The sequence below is a fragment of the Bufo bufo genome, chromosome 1, assembly GCF_905171765.1.
Source record: "Bufo bufo chromosome 1, aBufBuf1.1, whole genome shotgun sequence".
NCBI lineage: Eukaryota > Metazoa > Chordata > Amphibia > Anura > Bufonidae > Bufo > Bufo bufo.
The window spans coordinates 682496317-682517305 of NC_053389.1; the positions used below are offsets into that span (position 1 = coordinate 682496317).

The 20989-nt window shown below is 46.8% G+C and overlaps 1 protein-coding gene across 1 annotated transcript in view; it reads right to left on the reverse strand.

Annotated features, from left to right (window-relative positions):
• Nucleotides 1–18817, reverse strand: part of LOC120985923 (cell migration inducing hyaluronidase 1) — a 125705-nt gene extending 106888 nt beyond the window's left edge. Inside the window, exons 1-3 of the mRNA XM_040414144.1 lie at nucleotides 18685–18817; nucleotides 16986–17332; nucleotides 13200–13658 (exon numbers count right to left, since the gene is read on the reverse strand). Coding sequence (XP_040270078.1) covers nucleotides 13200–13658; nucleotides 16986–17274 — 748 coding nt within the window. The 5' untranslated portion in view covers nucleotides 17275–17332; nucleotides 18685–18817. The remainder of the gene's footprint in view (nucleotides 1–13199; nucleotides 13659–16985; nucleotides 17333–18684) is intronic.
• Nucleotides 18818–20989: the final 2172 nt, after the last annotated feature.

Consider the following 20989-nt stretch of genomic DNA (forward strand, 5'->3'; position numbering starts at 1 on the left):
CATAGGCTATGACTGAGCCTGGGTGTACCAGGCGAGGAGTGGCACAGCAGTGGCGCCCAAAAGAAGACTAACGCGAGAGCAGGCGAAAGACCTGAAAAACCAGAGGAAGAAAAGAAAGCATGAGGCATGACAGGCGAGATAAGACCCAAGTGGATCCTGCCGGGCCCATGGTAACCTATACACCTGAGAGCGATAGCCAGAATGGTGAAGAAGACGTGATGAAGCAGAGAAACCAGAGTGCACCTGACGAGACGAACTGAATGAACAGACATGCGGCCTGAGCGTATCAGGCGAACAAACATGGCCTGAGCGTATCAGACCCAACAAACGTAACTGGTAACAAGAAACATAGACGTATATGACAGCAGACAAGCTGGGATAATAACGGAGGTACCCGAGCAGGGTTTAAGAAGCCCTGCGCCCCTCCCACAAAATCAGGCTGTGCACAGCCTGCTAAATATATATATACACTCACCTAAAGAATTATTACGAACACCTGTTCTATTTCTCATTAATGCAATTATCTAGTCAACCAATCACATGGCAGTTTCTTCAATGCATTTAGGGGTGTGGTCCTGGTCAAGACAATCTCCTGAACTCCAAACTGAATGTCAGAATGGGAAAGAAAGGTGATTTAAGCAATTTTGAGCGTGGCATGGTTGTTGGTGCCAGACGGGCCAGTCTGAGTATTTCACAATCTGCTCAGTTACTGGGATTTTCACGCACAACCATTTCTAGGGTTTACAAAGAATGGTGTGAAAAGGGAAAAACATCCAGTATGCGGCAGTCCTGTGGGCAAAAATGCCTTGTGGATGCTAGAGGTCAGAGGAGAATGGGCCGACTGATTCAAGCTGATAGAAGAGCAACGTTGACTGAAATAACCACTCGTTACAACCGAGGTATGCAGCAAAGCATTTGTGAAGCCACAACACGCACAACCTTGAGGCGGATGGGCTACAACAGCAGAAGACCCCACCGGGTACCACTCATCTCCACTACAAATAGGAAAAAGAGGCTACAATTTGCACGAGCTCACCAAAATTGGACTGTTGAAGACTGGAAAAATGTTGCCTGGTCTGATGAGTCTCGATTTCTGTTGAGACATTCAAATGGTAGAGTCCGAATTTGGTGTAAACAGAATGAGAACATGTATCCATCCTCTGATGGCTACTTCCAGCAGGATAATGCACCATGTCACAAAGCTCGAATCATTTCAAATTGGTTTCTTGAACATGACAATGAGTTCACTGTACTAAAATGGCCCCCACAGTCACCAAATCTCAACCCAATAGAGCATCTTTGGGATGTGGTGGAATGGGAGCTTCGTGCCCTGGATGTGCATCCCTCAAATCTCCATCAACTGCAAGATGCTATCCTATCAATATGGGCCAACATTTCTAAAGAATGCTATCAGCACCTTGTTGAATCAATGCCACGTAGAATTAAGGCAGTTCTGAAGGCAAAAGGGGGTCCAACACCGTATTAGTATGGTGTTCCTAATAATTCTTTAGGTGAGTGTATATATGTAAAACACAGGATCCACAACTAATTAACATAATGGACATGACTCACCTCTTCCCCCTCTCTGCACAATGATCTCGGCACAGGTCACAAACCATGTCTAGGACACTCTACCTCTCTACTATAGAATTAGGCATCTCTAGACATTAGATTTCTATGGTCCAGGTGGCTGTTGTAAATAGTATGTTTGAACCGCTGTTCATAGAGCAAAGCAGCTACTCTGGCAACATGGCTGCCCCCATAATCATCTACAGAAAATAATAAAATGCAATCTACAACTAGAAAATAAAACAGATTGCAAAAAATATGTTTCAGTATATGATTTTAATTAGTAAAATAATTAATCTATTTAATACATTACCACTAGAGATGAGCGAATTTCAGATTTTGAAATTGTTCACGCTTCGTTTGGTGGTAAAAGGTGAATTGCGTTATTGATTCCGTTACGGACCATAACGCTATTCTATGACGGAAGGCATAACGGAATGCCTTTAGAGGCATTCTTTTATTCATTCCGTCATAACAGAAGTCTATGGGCTGCAAAACGGATCCGTTCCGTTTCCGTTATGCAGGGAAGTCCTCTCCTGCATAACGGATCCTCTATGCAGACCATAGACTTCTAAAGGCATTCCGTTATGCATTCCATCATAGAATTGCGTTATGATCCGTGGTAACGGAATCCATAACGCAATTCACCTTTTACCAGTAAACGAATTGCAAATGAATTTCGTAACCGGAAATTCGCTCATCTCTAATTACCACTTAGGCCTATTCATAATGGGCAATGATAATGCTTTGCCAAAATAATAACTGCCCAGTGTGAATGCATGGTAAAAACATATATACAGTAATTTCATAGTTGATCTTTATCAACTGTGTGGTAATCATTATTTTTGCATGATGTGTACAAGTAAATGATGAAATCAACATTTTTTATTTAAAATAGATGTTGCTGTCTAATACATTTTAATAATAAATTTTGTTTGAACCTGTTCCCGACTGCCTTATGTATATATATATATATGTCCACGGTCGGGAATTTAAAGATGGCGCGCGCTCACGAGTGCAGTGGGCGCCATAGCAGCAGGACCCGGCCCTAATGTATGCGATAACTTCGACCGCACACATTTAACCGCTCAGATGCGGTGGTAAAACGTGAGCTTGTGCTCCCAGCCGTGCACCAGCTCCCCCTAGTGAGGTCAGGGGAGCCGGATGTAGTGTACAGCAGTCTCAGTCCTCTTGAGTGATACGAGGCTGCCGCACATTATTTCCTATGTAGAGTTTGCCTGTAGCAAGGCTCCATAGGAACTTAGTGGAATTCTCATAGACTCCAATGCGAATGGGAAAAAAAATAGATGAAATGGCCGATTCGCTGTTTTTTGGTTGCTTTTTCTCCCACAAAAAACTGAATAACAAGTGATGGAAAACTCATACACACTCCAAAATAGAAATCGCCCTGCAAAAACTCAACCACAGCTCCGTACACACAAAATTAAAAAGGTTATGGGGGTCAGAATATGGTGATTCAAAGAAAAATATAGTTTTTTCCAAAGTTTGTATTTTTTTTTTCAATATTAAAACACAAGAAAAACTATGGGGGTCATTTATCAAACTGGTGTAGAACTGGCTTAGTTGCCCATAGCAACCAACGCAGATTCCACCTTTCATTTTTTAAAGGAGCTGTCAAAAATGAAAGGTGGAATCTGATATGATAAATTTGATTTGATAAATGACCCCATATATGTGCTATCCGCAGTCCTACTGACCCATAGAATGAAAGTAACAGGTCACTTTTACAGCATAGGAAACGCTATAAAAGATAATTCCTTTTATGTATAAAACACAAAACTATGGCAGAATTTATTTTTTTATTTTTATAATTCCATAGTATGTAACCGTAAATGGTAACTTGTACTGCAAATAAAAAGCCCTCATACAGCTATGTGAATGATAAAAAAAGAAAGGTATGGCTTTGGGAAGGCTGGGAGTAAAAATCAAAAATGAAAAATCATCCGGTCATTACGGGTTAATACATCGCTTGTTGTAAATTCTGTTTTAATACACATCTCTTGTTGCTGCTGACAGCATGGATCATAATGATCACATCCTTTTTTCAAACCACTGATCATTCATTGCTGAGTGGGAAAAAAAATCTGCCAGATTTACTAAGGACGGCACCTTGCAGCACATTTTCAGTGTCTTGCTAGATAAACATGTGTGGCTTACCAGTGTGGCTAACCAGGGAAAGGTGTGGCTTACCAGTGTGGCTAACCAGGGAAAGGTGTGGCTTACCAGTGTGGCTAACCAGGGAAAGGTGTGGCTTACCAGTGTGGCTAACCAGGGAAAGGTGTGGCTTACCAGTGTGGCTAACCATGGAAAGGTGTTGCTTACCAGTGTGGCTAGCCAGGAAAAGGTGTGGCTTACCAGTGAAGGATGAGGCTAAGGCCTCATGCACACGACCGTTGTGTGCATCCGAGGCCGTTGTGCCGTTTTCCGTTTTTTTACGCGGACCCATTGACTTTCAAAAAAATCGTAAAATGCACCGTTTTGCAGCCGCATCCGTGATCCGTGTTTCCTGTCCGTCAAAAAAATATGACCTGTCCTATTTCTTTGACGGACAACGGTTCACGGACCCATTCAAGTCAATGTGTCCGTGAAAGAACACGGACGCACACAAGACTGGCATCCGCGTCCGTAGGTTACTTTCATACAGACGGATCCGAAGATCCGTCTGTATGAAAGCTTTTTCAGAGCTGAGTTTTCACTTCGTAATAAACTCAAATCCGACAGTATATTCTAACACAGAGGCGTTCCCATAGTGATGGGGACGCTTCTAGTTAGAATATACTGAGAACTGTGTACATGACTGCCCCCTGCTGCCTGGCAGCACCCGATCTCTTACAGGGGGCTGTGATCCGCACAATTAACCCCTCAGGTGCTGCACCTGAAGGGGTTAATTGTGCATATCATAGCCCCCTATAAGAGATCAGGGGCTGCCAGGCAGCAGGGGGCAGACCCCCCTCCCCAGTTTTAATTTCATTGGTGGCCAGTGCGCCCCCCCCCCGCCCTCTATTGTATTATTTTCATTGGTGGCACAGTGTGCGGCCCCCCCCTCCCTCCCTCTATTGTATTATCATTGGTGGCCAGTGTGCGCCCCCCCGGCCCCCCCTCTATTGTATTAATATCATTGGTGGCCAGTGTGCGGCCTCCCCTCTCCCCCTTCCTCCCCGATCATTGGTGTCATACTTACCTGCTGCGCTGTCTGTGACCGGCCGGGAGCTCCTCCTACTAGTAAGTGACAGATCATTAAGCAATGCGCCGCACAGACCTGTCACTTACCAGTAGGAGGAGCTCCCGGCCGGTCACAGACAGCGCAGCAGAAAAGTATGACACCAATGATCGGGGAGGGGGGGGGAGGGGAGGCCGCACACTGGCCACCAATGATATTAATACAATAGAGGGGTGCCGGGGGGGGCGCACACTGGCCACCAATGAAAATACAATAGAGGGAGGGAGGGGGGGCGGGGGGGCCGCACACTGTGCCACAAATGAAAATAATACAATAGAGGGAGGGGGGCGGGGGGGGGCGCACACTGGCCACCAATGAAAATAATACAATAGAGGGAGGGAGGGGGGGGCCGCACTGGCCACCAATGAAATTATAACTGGGGAGGGAGGGGGGTCTGCCCCCTGCTGCCTGGCAGCCCCTGATCTCTTATAGGGGGCTATGATATGCACAATTAACCCCTTCAGGTGCAGCACCTGAGGGGTTAATTGTGCGGATCACAGCCCCCTGTAAGAGATCGGGTGCTGCCAGGCAGCAGGGGGCAGTCATGTACACAGTTCTCAGTATATTCTAACTTGAAGCGTCCCCATCACCATGGGAACGCCTTTGTGTTAGAATATACTGTCGGATCTGAGTTTCACGATCTAACTCAAATCCGATGGTATATTCTAACATAGAGGCGTTCCCATGGTGATGGGGACGCTTCAAGTTAAAATATACCATCGGATTGGAGAAAACTCTGATTCTATGGTATATTAACTCCTGACTTTACATTGAAAGTCAATGGGGGACGGATCCGTTTGAAATTGCACCATATTGTGTCAACATCAAACGGATCCTCATTGACTTGCATTGTAATTCAGGACGGATCCGTTTGGCTCCGCACGGCCAGGCGGACACCAAAACAACTTTTTTTTCATGTCCGTGGATCCTCCAAAAATCAAGGAAGACCCATGGACGAAAAAACGGTCACGGATGACGGACCAACGGAACCCCGTTTTGCGGACCGTGAAAAAATACGGTCGTGTGCATGAGGCCTTAATATGCATCAATGTGCGTCAAAATTAAGCTAATATGCGACAAAAGGTTAAACTATGCATTTTAAAGGTGGTCAAATTCATCACACAGTATCAGCCACTGTCATAAATCTGGGGCATCTTTAGACTGTCTGGTCGAAGGGGTTAATGCAGGGATGGCCAACCTGTGGCTCTCCCGCTGTTGCAAAACTACAACTCCCAGCATGCCCAGACAGCCTACAGCTATCAGCCTACAGCAGGTAGGGCTGCAACGATTACTCGATGTAATCAAGTCAAAAAAATCCTCAATGCAATTTCCCTGCATCAAGGATTCGTTTAAATCACGTGATCACGGAGCATGAGTGAAGTGAAGCCTCTCACTCACCGCTCCGTGGCCTCCCTAAAGCCTCTGCTGGAGTGTCTGTTGCGGCAGTACCGGGGCTCGGTTGTGGTGCGGGAGGAAGTGCAGTGTGTGCTGCGGTGCCCAGGCTGTGGCGGCTTCCTGCCGGACCCGCTGACTGTGCTGTGCGGGCACACATACTGCTGGACCTGTCTGTGGGGAGAGCCCCGGAAGCGCTGCCGGTTGTGCCAGGGGGACATGGGTGCAGCTCAGGCAGCTGGCCGACAAATGCGTGCCCGGGAAGAGCTGGCAGCACCGGAATATTGCTGAGCTGCTGGAGGCCAGGGAGCACCAGGAGGCATTGGCCAGGATCCGCTCCGCCATAGACACAGGTAGGAAGCCTGCTGCCCATAGAGATCTATGCTTGGGAAAGCTGGGTGGCAGCAGCACTAGACTCTCCAAGGCTCCTGAATGCCAACACTATGGTACTACTGCTGTGACTACAGGGGAGCAGTGGGGTGACTACAGGGGAGCAGTGGGGTGACCCCTGTGCAGTGACTACTGGGGGGACATGACAATGGATGGCATGGAGGCACTGGGGGAGGGGGACATGGCAATGGATGGCATGGAGGGGCAGATGGCACTGGGGGAGTGGGGGACATGGCATCTGATGGCACTGGGGTGGGGAAAGATGAAGGCACTGGGGGAGTGGAGCTGAAGGCACTGGGGGAGTGGAGCTGATGGCACTGGGGTGGGGGAGAGTTGATGGCACTGGGTGGGGGAGAGCTAATGGCACTGGGTGCGGGAGAGCTAATGGAACTGGGGGAGTGGAGCTGATGGCACGGGGGGGGCTAATGGCACTGGGCGATAGTGGAGCTGATGGCACTGGGGGGAACGAAGGTTGTTGGGGACTGAAGGCAGGGGGTCTGATGAGTTTTTATAAAGGAAAACAGTCTATTAATTCATTTTTTCTTATTAGGCCCCTTTCACACGGGCGAGTATTCCACGCGGATGCGATGCATGACTTGAACGCATTGCACCCGCACTGAATACCGACCCATTCATTTCTATGGGGCTGTTCACATGAGCAGTGATTTTCATGCATCACTTGTGCGTTGCGTGAAAATCGCAGCATGCTCTATATTCTGCATTTTCACGCAACACAGGCCCCATAGAAGTGAATGGGGTTGCATGAAAATCGCAGGCATCCGCAAGCAAGTGCGGATGCGGTGCGATTTTCACGCACGGTTGCTAGGAGACGATCAGGATGGAGACCCGATCATTATTATTTTCCCTTATAACATGGTTATAAGGGAAAATAATAGCATTCTTAATACAGAATGCATAGTAAAATAGCGCTGGAGGGGTTAAAAAAAAATAAAAAATTATTTAACTCACCTTAGTCCACTTGATCGCGATGCCCGGCTTCTCGTCTGTCTCCTTTGTTGAACAGGACCTGTGGTGAGCATTAATTACAGGAACAGGACCTGTGATGACGTCACTCCGGTCATCACATGATCCATCACATGATCTTTTACCATGGTGATGGATCATGTGATGACCGGAGTGACGTCACCACAGGTCCTTTTCCTTTAATTAATGCTCACCACAGGTCCTGTTCAACAAAGGAGACAGATGAGAAGCCGGGCTTCGCGATCAAGTGGACTAAGGTAAGTTAAATATTTTTAAATTTTTTTTAACCCCTCCAGCGCTATTTTACTATGCATTCTGTATTCAGAATGTATTATTTTCCCTTATAACATGGTTATAAGGGAAAATAATAGCAATTCACAGAACACCAAACATGCGCGATTTTTCTCACGCGAGTGCAAAACGCATTACAATTACAAGGTGTTCCCGTAACGCACCCGCACATTTTCCCGCAACGCCCATGTGAAAGAGGCCTTAGAGTACTCAATTCATCATAAAAATAATCGGTAGAATACTCGATTACTAAAATAATTGTTTACTGCAGCCCCAACAGCAGGGCATGGGGGGAATTGTAGTTTTACAACAGCTGGAGAGCCGCAGGTTGGCCAGGCCTGGGTTAATGTATCAATAGGCACATTTTTGCTCGTTTTTTTAAGTGTCGAAATACCTATGGAGTTTTCAGTTTCAAGTCTAATCATATTTATTACAAAGGCTCCATCAGTTTGTATGCCACCAGGTGACGGGAGGACACTTGCAACTTTTTTGAGACTTTTTGAAGAACGTTGCAGTGATAAGTTCAGCTATGGGTACTTTCACACATGCGTTAAAGTTTTCCGGTATTGAGTTCCGTCCTCGGGGCTCTATACCAGAAAAAAACTGATCAGTTTTATCCTAATGCATTCTGAATGGAGACCATTCCGTTCAGTATGCATCAAGATACATCAGTTTAGTCCCTCTTACGTTTTTTGGACAAAGAAAATACCGCAGCATGCTGCAGTTTTCTCTCCGGACAAAAATACTGATCACTTGCCGGCATTAATTTACATTGAGGTGTATTAGTGCCGGATCCAGCATTAAGTGTTCCAGGAAAACAGATCCAGCTTTCCGGTCTGCGCATGTGCAGTCCTTTAAAAATGCAAAAAAAATTAATACCGGATCCATTTTTCTGGATTACACCGGAGAGACGGATCTGGTATTGCAATGCATTTGTGAGACGGATCCGAATCCGCCTCACAAATGCATCGTTTGCGTCCAGATTGCCGGATCCAGCAGGCAGTTCCGGCGATGGAACTGCTTGCCGGAATCCTCTGCCGCAAGTGTGAAAGTACCCAATAAATGTAGCTCCATCCACAAAATGTGGTTAACCAAGGGCATACATAGAAACCATTGGGTCCCATAGCACAAATCCAGATTGAGCCCCCTTTCCCAGTCCCTGGCTCATCCCTGACCAGCCACCTTTTCAGCTACAAAGAAAAAAATTTTTTATTCATTCTTCTATTCAACCACCACCCAGCCATTCATGCACTGAAAGTCCAAATTCTTATCGGCAGTCTGCCCACACCCCATCATGGACTGGTACAAACTTACCACCCCCTTCCCCTCACCCACCATCATCTACTGCCATCTTATCATGTTCCCCTATGAACTGATTCTGCCGGCCATGAGGTGCGCTGTGGGATCCATAGTACCTGCTTAGGCTACGTGCACATACAGTATGCTGCAGGTTTCAGCAGGAGCCTCCATCACAGATTCCAGAAAAGTAAAGGGCCAAAGAACGCAGCATGCAGTGGTATTTCGTCCTGCAAAATGCGTGTACTCGTGCTAGATCCCGATAGACCCCATTATGGTGAATAAGTGCTGGCGGTTTTTGGCACATGATGGATCTGGTGATTTTAGTATTGTGCTCCTATGCTGGAACAGAATACTCAAATGTCATTGCAAGTGTGCACCCGGTGAACTGTTCCCGCTGCTGCCTTTTATACAGTGTGCCACACTTCTCCCCATGGACTGTGCCTGCTGCTGTTTTACCCTCTCCACCCTATCTCCCCCCAGTACAGACTTACTTCATGTGTCTCTTTAGCTATGTGACAGAGCGCAGTCAGAGCCTGAGGCAAATCTGCACAGCGCTGGTCTGCAGTCTGGACCAGTCAGTCAAGTTACAGTGTGACGCATGCTGGCAGAGGAACAGTGCTGGGACAAGGTACTTTGGTGCCCCAGGCAAATTAGGCAAATGGTGCCCTATTTGTAGAATTAATTAAAAACTACCTTACTTGCTAATAAAATAACTTTTAAAACATTTTACAAGGTGCAGACACAGAATAATAAAATATTTAATCCAGTCACTTACAACTGATGTTTCTCTGACTGGTGTTGTTCCTTTTTTTTTTATTTCTTCTCCATTCACCCCAGACCGCCATGAAAAGTTCTCCCAAAGACTACACAGTCTTTTTGACCAGTTGCGTAGCTATAGGTGGGTAAGAGGTAGCAGTCACATCTGGGCCTGTGGGCCCAAAGACCCCTCCGCCATACAAGAGGACACCAGTATTATAATAGAGTCTTGGAGGCCTGTTACAAATTTTGCATTGGGGAAAAATCAGCTGCTGCAGAACTTCATAACATACACCTCAGCTGCTGCAGAACCTCATAATATACACCTCTGCTGCTGCAGAACCTCATAATACACACCTCAGCTGCTGCAGGACATCATAATACACACCTCAGCTGCTTCAGAACCTCATAATACTCACCTCAGCTGCTGCAGGACATCATAATACACACCTCAGCTGCTGCAGAACATCATAATATAAACCTGAGCTACTGCAGAACTTCATAATATACACCTGAGCTGCTGCAGAACTTCATAATATACACCTCAGTTGCTGCAGAAGTTCATAAAATACACCTCAGCTGCTGCAGAACTTCATAATACACCCCTCAGCTGCTGCAGAACCTCATAATACACACCTTAGCTGCTGCAGAGCCTCGTAATACAACCCTACTAGCAGGGGTGGGCTGGGACGGAGGGCAGGGAGGCAATTTCCCCCAGGCCGCCCATAAAAACCGGCCGCTGGGCCGTCTTTAACAAATAATTTTATTTTTATTTTTTTATTCCGCAGGGCCGCACCGCCGATCACCACAGGCGGCGCGGCCCTGGATGTAATTGCGGCGGCGGTGGTGGCGGCGGGTTGTAGGAGATGAGCGCTTCCATTGTGGAAGTGCTCATCTCCATATTCATCTGTATCGCCGTCCTCAGGACAGCGATACAGATGCCTGTGCTGCGGCAGGAGAGGGAGAGGCGTCTCCCTTCCCTGTTCTTCTGATAGGCTGCAGGCACTAGTGCCTGCAGCCTATCAGAGGCCGGCTCAGGCGCTGCGATGACGTCATTATCATCGCGCCGCCTGAGCCGGGCAGCACACAGTGGGGAACACAGGCCGGAAGAGGCCTGCATCGCATCGCTGCTGATGGAGGTAAGTATTAGTGTTTTTTGGGGTTTTTTCTGTGCAGGGGGAGCTGGCACTATGGGGGGAGCTGACATTTCTTACAGCTCCATTTTTTTGGGGGTGGCATTCTGGGGGCATTTATTGCTTGCCCATTTTGGGGGGGGAGGCACTATGGGGGCATTTCTTACTGGCACATTATGGGGGGGCACCATGGGAAAGAGGAGCACTATGGGGGCATCTGGGGGCTCTAAAGGGGCTTTTTTTTTTTATTATTGGCACATTATGGGGGGCACTATAGGGGAGAGCGGCACTATAGGGCATCTGTTGGCACTATAGGGGCATTATTTGGGGGCACTATGGGGAAGTGGGGGCTCTAAAGGGGGCCTTTTTTATTGGCACATTATGGGAAGCATTCAAGGGGAGAGCGGCACTATGGGGCATTATTTGGGGGCACTATGGGGGAGTGGAGCACTATTGGGGCATCTGGTGGCACTAAGAAGGGGCATTTTTTACTGGCACATTATGGTGGAGAGGAGCACTATAGGGGCATCTGCTGAGGGCACTAAGAAGGGGCCTTTTTTTCCTGGCATAATATGGGGACACTATGGGGAAGAGGGAGAGGAGCACTATGAGGGCATTTACTGGGGCACTATATAGGGGTATTTTATACTGGCATACATTATGGGGACATTTAGCTCAACTGCGGGCACTAAGCGGGGGTATTTCATGTACTGTCATATTATAGGGAGAATTATTACTACTAGGAGGTATTATGGGGAGCTTTACTACTACTGGGGGGCTATGAGGAACATGATTACTAGTATGGGCACTATAGGGGCATTATTACTACTAAGTGGGCTCTGGCAGATAATTATTTCTATTGGTGGGATTTTGGGAAGCACTGTTACTTTGGGGGGCACCCTGGCACAGTATCAGCTTAGCACAATTATTTTTGGGGGACATTATCTTTATACTATTATTGTCTGGGTGCAGTTATTTTTTAGAGCACTGTGTGCCAATAATTGTTGAAGGGGCACTATCTGTGTGGTATCTGTTTCTGCAGTATAGTATTGGGGGTGCCAGGAAAGGGTGTTCAGAAGATATGAAGATGATGGAAATGTGGGAAACTAATGTCTGTTTGTCAATCTCTGCAGAGACGGGAGATGGCTGAAAAATCATCATGGCGGTCTGGTCTGAATGGAGAAGATAAAGAAAGAGAACGTCTACAACAAGGGTGACATCACTGGATGTAAGAGGTATGGGGCGCTATGTAGGAGAGGAGATGCTCCGGCTCCTCCTCCTGCCATTTGCAGAAGGAGGATTCAGAGCTGGGTGAGGACGGCCAAAGGGGGCAGCAGGCCACGGGCGGGTTAAAAAAGGGGGGGGTGGGGGGACCACAAGCCCTGAGCAGGATCTGGGGAGGGAGGAGAGCGGAGGAGCTTCCTGGCTGTAGCCGGCTGTTGTCTATTGTATAATGGGAAGCAGGCAGGTCCTCCCCTCTCTGTATATAGAGACAGGCCTCAACAATAGAATGTCAGCTGTACAGTGTTTGTTGGGAGGGGCCTATTATATGTAGGAGGGGGTTTTAATAATGGGCGGGGCTAAAAATGGACCACTTGACTGGATTTGCCTCCCAGGACTAAGGCTGCCAGCCCTCCCCTGCAACTAGTGCAATGGCCAATTGGATATATTGAGCTTCTATCCAGGCCTCGAAAAGGCACTGGAGAAAATGTTTAAATTTATTGGAAAGAACTGAAACCAGGTTCATAAGATGTGCAACCTCCTTGTTGCTACCAAAGAACACATTTGAACACAGCTGAACAGTAAATCTTGCAAGTTATACCAGGGAATGTAGTTAGGCTATATCTGTGGGAAAGGCACCATGTGTGACCTGCGGTTACTCCTCACAAGTTGGAAGAGGCAGCTTGAAATATTGTTCTAATGTTACACGTGTTCCTGGGTATCATCATTACAAACACATATGTATCTAGGTATATAAGGAACTCCTCGGATCCTCAGAGAGCTATGACCGCTATCTGGCAGAAGGGTCTTTTTTTGCAATGCAACAGGTAATTCATGTAAAGAAGCAGCATGCAACAGAGCGAAAAACAGGAGGAAAAGAGGAAGATAGGAGACTTCATGCATTATCCATTCACGTCACATACCAAGCATGCTGGGATCCTTCAATGGTTTTCCTGACTTGTACATTTTCTTCTTTAGCAGAGATAGCGCTTTACTTTGTTGTGTCTCAACTAGAAATCCCAAATCTCCTAGGAATCGGAGCACTCTGTGGAGCAGCATTGGTTTTACATTGACTTGCAAGAGTTTCAAAGGGCTAATAAGAGTATCTGTGGGCTTCAAATCCTGGTCACAGCTGTCATAAGGAAAAATACTCCATGCTAGGTTGGGTCCTAAAGCAGATATTAAAACATGTCGAGACAGTTTGAGTAGTACGTCACAGGGCCAGATCTTCCCTTTCCATTGCGTGTTTAAGTGGTGGCCGCCATTTAGACTGTCTCTCAATCCTTGGAGGTCAGTTGGGATCTCCCGTGTGGTACGTCTCATAGCAGAGAAATCCAGGTCTTTCAATCTGATGATGTCATCAAAAGTGCTGTTTGAAAATACTAAATGCAGAATAAAGTAGGAGTTAATTATTGTCTTTTTAAACCACTGGTGCACTATAGTAGAAGTAAAAAAAAATGATGGCAATGTCACTGGGCTTAATTTCTCTGTCCAACAGAAAAACTAGTCGTGAGGTGTTTAACAGGCAACTAGAGGTCAGTTTTTGGTCACTGGAGGCCCACGGCCTCAGTAACCCCTGCACAGTACCAATATGCCTTCTTCAGTAACTGTGCCCCTGTTCACACCCTGTCCGTGTCCTGCAGTCAGGCCAATATTTCCTGACGTCCATGTGACGTTGAAGCTCGTAACTGTGACCAGCAGCTTATAGAAGGGCCATACTTTCAGAACAAGGTATATTAGAAAGGTGTTTTATACTCTGCTTCACAATGGATTACTGTACCACTAAGATACTCACTAACTAACTAACCACTAATCACTAACTAACCATCATTCAGTGACCAGAGTAATAATATATGAAGGTGCAGAGAGGATCTGATTAGTTTGGTTCTTTAAAAGCCACTTCCATTCAAATGCTAACAAACAGTGCCTGTTCGGAAAAAAGTCAATTAGATCTGCCTATATGGGTTATTGTTTTTGCATTAAAGAGATACTCTGCCTAAATTAAAGGGGTTTTCCAAGACATCAACAGTGATGACCTATCCTGTGGCTACAGCTCTTGCCAGCAGTGCCATGTGCTGGACCCCCACCCGGCTGATATTAATGACCTATCCTAAGGATAGGCCATCAATATTGAACCCCTTCAAACTCTAGAAAAATCTGATTAAAACCTCATTCCACATGGAAGACAATTCTGCATAAACTAGTAGCAAAGAGTCTTCCCCTGGCTACCGAGCACTCGCCTCTATACATCCCCATCGGATTCTCTCTAGCTGCTAAAGGGGTTGTTGCCTGCGTGACTGCCACTCCATGTACTTTAAGGACTCCAACACCTCATTCTTGATATTAGTTGGGGTCGTATCCCCATCGATCAGATACTTATACCCTATAATGTGACTAGGGAATACGTTGTTATAGTGGAACAACCCTTTTAATGGCTTCCTGTGTTAGTGACCACATTGTAATACACAAAGCGAAGCATTCATCAAAGTGGCATTAAATGCCCGGGTGACATGAAGCGGTAACAGATCGAATGAGACAAAAAAAAAGACTTTAAGATGTCTAGGAGAAGTGGAAGCTCCTCAGGCTGGTTGTGGTGTAACTGGGGATGTATGGAAACACAGCTGTCACTATTGACACATTAGGTACATATGTAACACACTACGTCTCCATCTGTTACTGAATCACAGGGCACAGCGCAGCAGCAGATGGCGGCTACCAGGGAATTCAATGACAATATTTCTTTGGTGAGCCGAGATGAAAACTGTGTATAATAGAAGAGAAATTGCACAACGTGCTCTTACATAAATTGCTCCATTTACATGTGGGGGCATTCTAGTGATAAGGTGGCAAGGCATCAAGGATTTCACATTAGGCACAGGTGTCATAGGAACCCATCAGAATGCAGGCTCCCTTTGAACCAGCATAAACAGGCATTCAGAAAACTGCTTTTATCTGCTAATTTGTGGACATGGGTAGAATATCAACATGGTGGACTGGGAAGATCCCATAGTGTCCACAGCAGGGGCACATAGGAGCTCTGCCATCATCTCTGGTAGGGTTAATATGGGCAGCACAGGTTGTGTGTCCCGAGCAGATGGTCGACCTGGACACATAGCAGCTTATGTCTGCATGTAAAGGTGAAGATGTAGTAGTTGTCCACCAGTCCAGCCAAGCAGAAAAAACAACGGTGGCTTTGTTGGCGAGAACTGTCACCTAAAGAAGAAAACTTAGTTGAAGGCTATCCTCCGTTATGGCAAACCCCCCTCAGACCTGCGAACAGAAGCATACTTACCTGCTTCCCGGTGCTGCCTCCACAATCCTACTCTGCCAATCCCTTGCGTTGAGACACTGTTGGCAGCAGTGGTGTCAAAACAGAAGTTTACGCCGGGGAGCAAAAGAGCCAGGAGGTAAGTATGCTTCTATGCTTCCCTTTGCAGGTCTTCCCAAGAGGGCCAACCCCCCCCCCCCCCCCCCCCCCCCAAAAAAAAAAGGTGCTCAACTCCTTTACGGACCCTTTACATGGGTTGATGACTGGGGTAATTATCGGTAAGGAGCCCCAAGGAACGCTCCTGAACGCTCCTTCCCGATAATTGCCCTGTGTAAAGGTGCCGCCGAACATGAATGAGGAAACACTCCCTCATCCGGTGAAAGCATCATTGATGCGGACACTAAAATGATCATTTCTGGGCTGCAGATCATCCTGTGTAAACGGTGATCTGCTGCCCAGAACCTATGAATCAGTATGGGGACGAGTGATGCAATGCCCATACAGCAAGGGTGTAAATGTAGCTCTCATCACCTCTGACAAGCAGGTAATTATCAGGAAGTAATGGTTTGTTCCCGATAATTGCCGGCTGAGTCAGCCTGTGTAAACTGACCTTTAGATATATTTACTGATTTGCAGAGCATTACAAGCAGCTGAAATCTGTTTGCTTGTTGCATGGAGCAGCACATTTCAGCACTCGAGGTGTTGTAAAAAGATAACTCCCAGCAGGCACACCTGCTCCCTTCCATAGGGGTGAACAGAGCATTCTGGGAGTTGTAGTTTCAGAACAGCTGGAGTGCTGGAGGTTGCTGATCCCTGGCCTATTGTAAAGGTGACAGGTCTTGTTGCTGCAGTGTACTGGGATGTGCCTGCAGTCCCATGTAATAGTTCCTATGTATAATATTAGTGTATATATGTATAGAAGTGAACAGAGCATTCTGGGAGTTGTAGTTTTAGAACAGCTGATCCCTGGCCTATTATAAAAGTGACAGGTTTTGTTGTTGCAGTGTTCTGGGGGTGTGCGTGGAGTCCGATGTATAATACTAGTGTATATATGTATATAATGTATAGAAGTGATTAGAATGTACTAATATCTTGAATATTGTGATTGGTACACTACAGTTACTGTACTGGTTTGTTTTGCTGGGAGACCTGAGCTGCTACCAGTATGTCCTGGACATGTATGCAGCTGTTGATTCCCCCAGGGATTCTGCTCATCTGGATTTCTCTGTCATTATAAGAGGCCTTAGAAGAATACCAGTATTGCTGACTAAGACATCCCCCTGGTCTGACATGATTCCTACTGTACAGTAGACCAGTGGTTTACCCCTGGGACGGCTCATATTACACAAACTCTGACTACTACTCCTTCCAGCGTAAACTAAAACCAGGCGTTGTGCTCAGTATGTTGCCCCCCTGGTATACCCAGATGCTGCTTACTAACAGTTTAGGTCTCCGGCTTCACATGTCTTCCAGGACAGCAGCATCAGCATGACGAGGACAGCAACCAGGGGAGAGCTGGGCACGGACCTGAAGGGCACAACCATTCTTCTTTTCAGGAACTGTCCTAATAGAGATGGCTGCCCCCAGCAGATGCCCACATCCCGCACACGGGTCCGGTTTTCCTGCAGATGACATGATGTGTCCATGTCCTGATGCCACGCTGTGCCAGGCTGAAGCCATCTGTGGGCTGTGGAGGGTAGTCTGTGGTCTTCAGAGGCGCAGCATCTCATAGTGACTCTCCAGTCTGACCCGGCAGCGCATGGACTGGAGGCTGAGCACCCGGCCGGTCTGTGAATGAGATCCAGAAGAGAATGAGTCATGGTGTAAGATGCAGATGAATGTACACGCTGCAGAGATGAACCTATAGGTGACCCCCCTCCAACCCTTTTGCGGACAGCAACTACAAAGCCATCTGGAAGACGTATCAAACAGCACGGCCTGTAGTCAGCAATACTTCAGATGCATACAAGACACATAAAAGGATTCCTGTCGTATAAAGACGGGACCCCGGCCCTTACTAATGGGGGTGGGATGAAATTGAATTTTTGCAAGATTTATCAATGACTCTAATAAACGCACAAACGTCAAATTTAAGAAGACAAAGGGTGTGTGCCGCTCCACACCTAACTCACCCTTTACAAAAACATGGCAGCGGGTATACTAAATCTAAAATACGTGTCCTCCTTCTGTATTGTGCAGCTAGAGGAGAGGTGGCAAAGCTGTTAAGGAAGGAAAAGCAGAGAGAGAGAGAGAGAGAAGGTGCCCACAGCAACCAATCAGATCCCATCTCTCATTTCCCGGCGACTCTTAGGAATATGAAAGCTTAAATACGATTGGTTGCTATGGGCGTTGCTCCCAGCGCAGCGCACACCTGGGGATGAATACAGCTCCACTGTGCTAGTATTAGGGTGGGTTCACATCACGTTTTCGCTATCCGTTAAAATTATTGTTATTATTATTATATTGTAGCGGATACAAAAGCGCAGCACACCACACTTTTATTATTGCAGAGTCCGGTAGTGCACAGGTTAACGTATACATTTGTTTTACAATGGAACTCTATGGTGAACAGATGCCACTGTAAGACATGATGTGAACCCAGCCTTAGTGGCGGAAACCATTCTAAAATGGCGGCATGAGACTGCGCTATGTATATATATTGTATTATTTCTTTTTTCCAGGGTATACATACATGACTTTGTTATTATAGCGCCAAATACATGTTCTCTTCCCCTAAATGTCTGTCAGACTGGTAGTAAGTGCTCTCAGGAGACATTTTCCCCATGAATTCCGAGACTTTTATTAAGTTGCTCCCACATTTCTGAAGTAAACTTTTCCAAAGCCTCAGTCCCAGACAATATTTTCCCACTTCAGACGCAGTTCTCACGTGAGAGACATTTCCCTCAGATGCGTTTATATGTCGCAGGGCTGAGACATTATTACTGGCAGAATCCCCCATTGCATACAGTAGGGAGCGAGCTGTGGTGAGAGGAGGACGCGGCGGGCAGGGGACAGACACGGGGCAGGGAGGAGCCGCGGCTGCAGGAGGGGGCGGGATGCTGCAGGCACAGCAGGGAGAGACGGCAACCCTGTGTCCCTGTGCACCCCCCGGACCGAACCCTTTCCCCCATGCCTCTCACCTCCCCTCCGCAGGAGTCAGGAGCTCTGGGTCCGGCTGGAATCCTCCTCCATCCCTCTTGCTGGGGTCTGCGGCCAGGGTGAGCAGCCCCCTGCTGGACCGTGGGGCCCAGGGCGCTTCTTCCACCTCACAGACGGCTGAGGCAGCCCCGGAGCTCACACAGGGGCTGACAGCTCTGGGTGGATGGGGCTGGGAGCTCCGAGCCGCTCTCCAACCAGGGAGGCTGAGGGAAAAGCAAACAGGGATGCTACCTGACAGGACAGAGAGGGAGGAGGAGGGGCAGCAGCAGGCACCAGTCCTAGGGACCAGTGGGAAGTCCTGGAAAACTGCCACAAAGGTTTACAATGTAAACTAAATGTAATAGTTCTAGACTATGAGGCCAACTAAAGAAAACTATGCTCTCAGGTACTGAAATGGGAGAATACCTTCCTTTTTGGAGGCGCCGTACGGTGTGCTTATGACCGTAGAGACTCCATGCACTTGTCTTGTCCATGAGCCCCTTGGAGTCATGCACATGGCCATATCACGGAGCTATACGTCAGCCACCACAGACTCCGTACAGAAAAACGTGCCGTGCTCCACTTGGTAATGTATGATAGGGCTATTGGCCCCTAGAAGCATTACTCTTAGGGGTGAGTAGCTCCATAATACAGAGCCACATGCGGCGGCTGTGCCTGCACCTCGTAGTAGATAGCAGCCATAGCGCGACAGTTTCTTAGGGTACTTGCACTCGGCAGTGTAGTTTGTGCAGATTTTACTGTGTCTCCACGCCAAAGCTGCACCAAAATCAACATGTGTTTCTTGGTGATTTTGACATGGATTTGCCCCAGATGCCACAATCCGTATATGGCCCGGATTATGTACCGCAATCCTCTGCTGATGTTAATGAATAGAGCTATTCACAGGGACGTATCATTTCCGGCAGTATTTGAAGTCCGCAGCATGTCCGAGTTTTGTGCGGATTTGTTTCCAAATCCGCACATTACAGTCTATGGGAGTGCATCAAATATGCAGGGAGGAAGGAACACGTGTGGAAATCCTGAAGCAATACTGAAGGTATATCATCAGGAATCTGTGCGTAATCCAGGGCCAGAATAAGGACGGATTTCAATACAATCATGTGAAAACAGCCTTTGTATTGCAAAGGAAGAAATCGGCATTGAAAATCGGCACAACAGTCGGCGAACAATTGACATGCTGCAGATCTCAAAATCCACACCACAGGTTAAAGGCCCTCTGTCAGCAGATTTGTACCTATAAAACAGCCTAACCTGTTACATGTGCACTTGGCAGCTGAAGACATCTGTGTTGGTCCCATGTTCATATGTGCCTGCAGTGCTGAGAAAAATGAAGTTTTATTATATGCAAATGAGCCTCTAGGAGCAATGGGGGCGTTACCATTACACCTAGAGGCTCTGCTCTCTCTCTGCCACTGCTGCGCCCTCTGCACTTTGATTGAGAGGGCCTGGCACTGAAAACTTAATCACGCCTGGTCCTGTCAATCAAAGACGAGAGGGCGCAGCAGTGGCAGAGAGAGCAGAGTCTCTAGGTGTAATGGTAACGCCCCCATTGCTCCTAGAGGCTCATTTGCATATAATAAAGCTTAATTTTTCTTAGCAATACGGGCACAAATGAACATGGGACCAACACAGATGTCTTCAGCTGCCATGTGCATGAAAATCCGAGTGGAAAGTAAGCAGAATTTTCCTTGCGACTAAAAATCTGTTCCATTCACTTGAATGGGGTTTGTAGAAATCCATGTACTTCCCGCCAAAACAACCTCATTCACATGAATGGAACAGATTTTAAGTCGCAGAAATTTTTTGCCATAAAATCTGCGACGTGTGAAGACACCCTGAATAGAACTCAAAAAATGCCAGCAAAAACACATAGAAATTGTCAAATAAAAAAGGACAAAAAACACATACAAAAATGGCAATACATACAAGTTCAAATGTCTATATGGGACATGAAGTTGGGGCAAGGGGTAGCAGATTAGTCCTAAATGTGCAACATTTTTTACAAAGGTTTTGGCCTAGTTCACACTACAGCATGGAAGCAGTTATTTTCATCCTTTTTAATTAGAAAAAACTGTCATCAAGGCTCTGTCATTCAGTAAGGCTACATTTACATTACAATATCTCACAAAAGGGAGTCCACCCTTCACATTTTTGTAAATATTTTATTATATCTTTTCATGGGACAACACTGAAGATCTGACCCTTTGATACAATGTAAAGTAGTCAGTGTACGGCTTGTATAACAGTGTAAATTTGGTGTGCCCTCAAAATAACTAAACACACAGC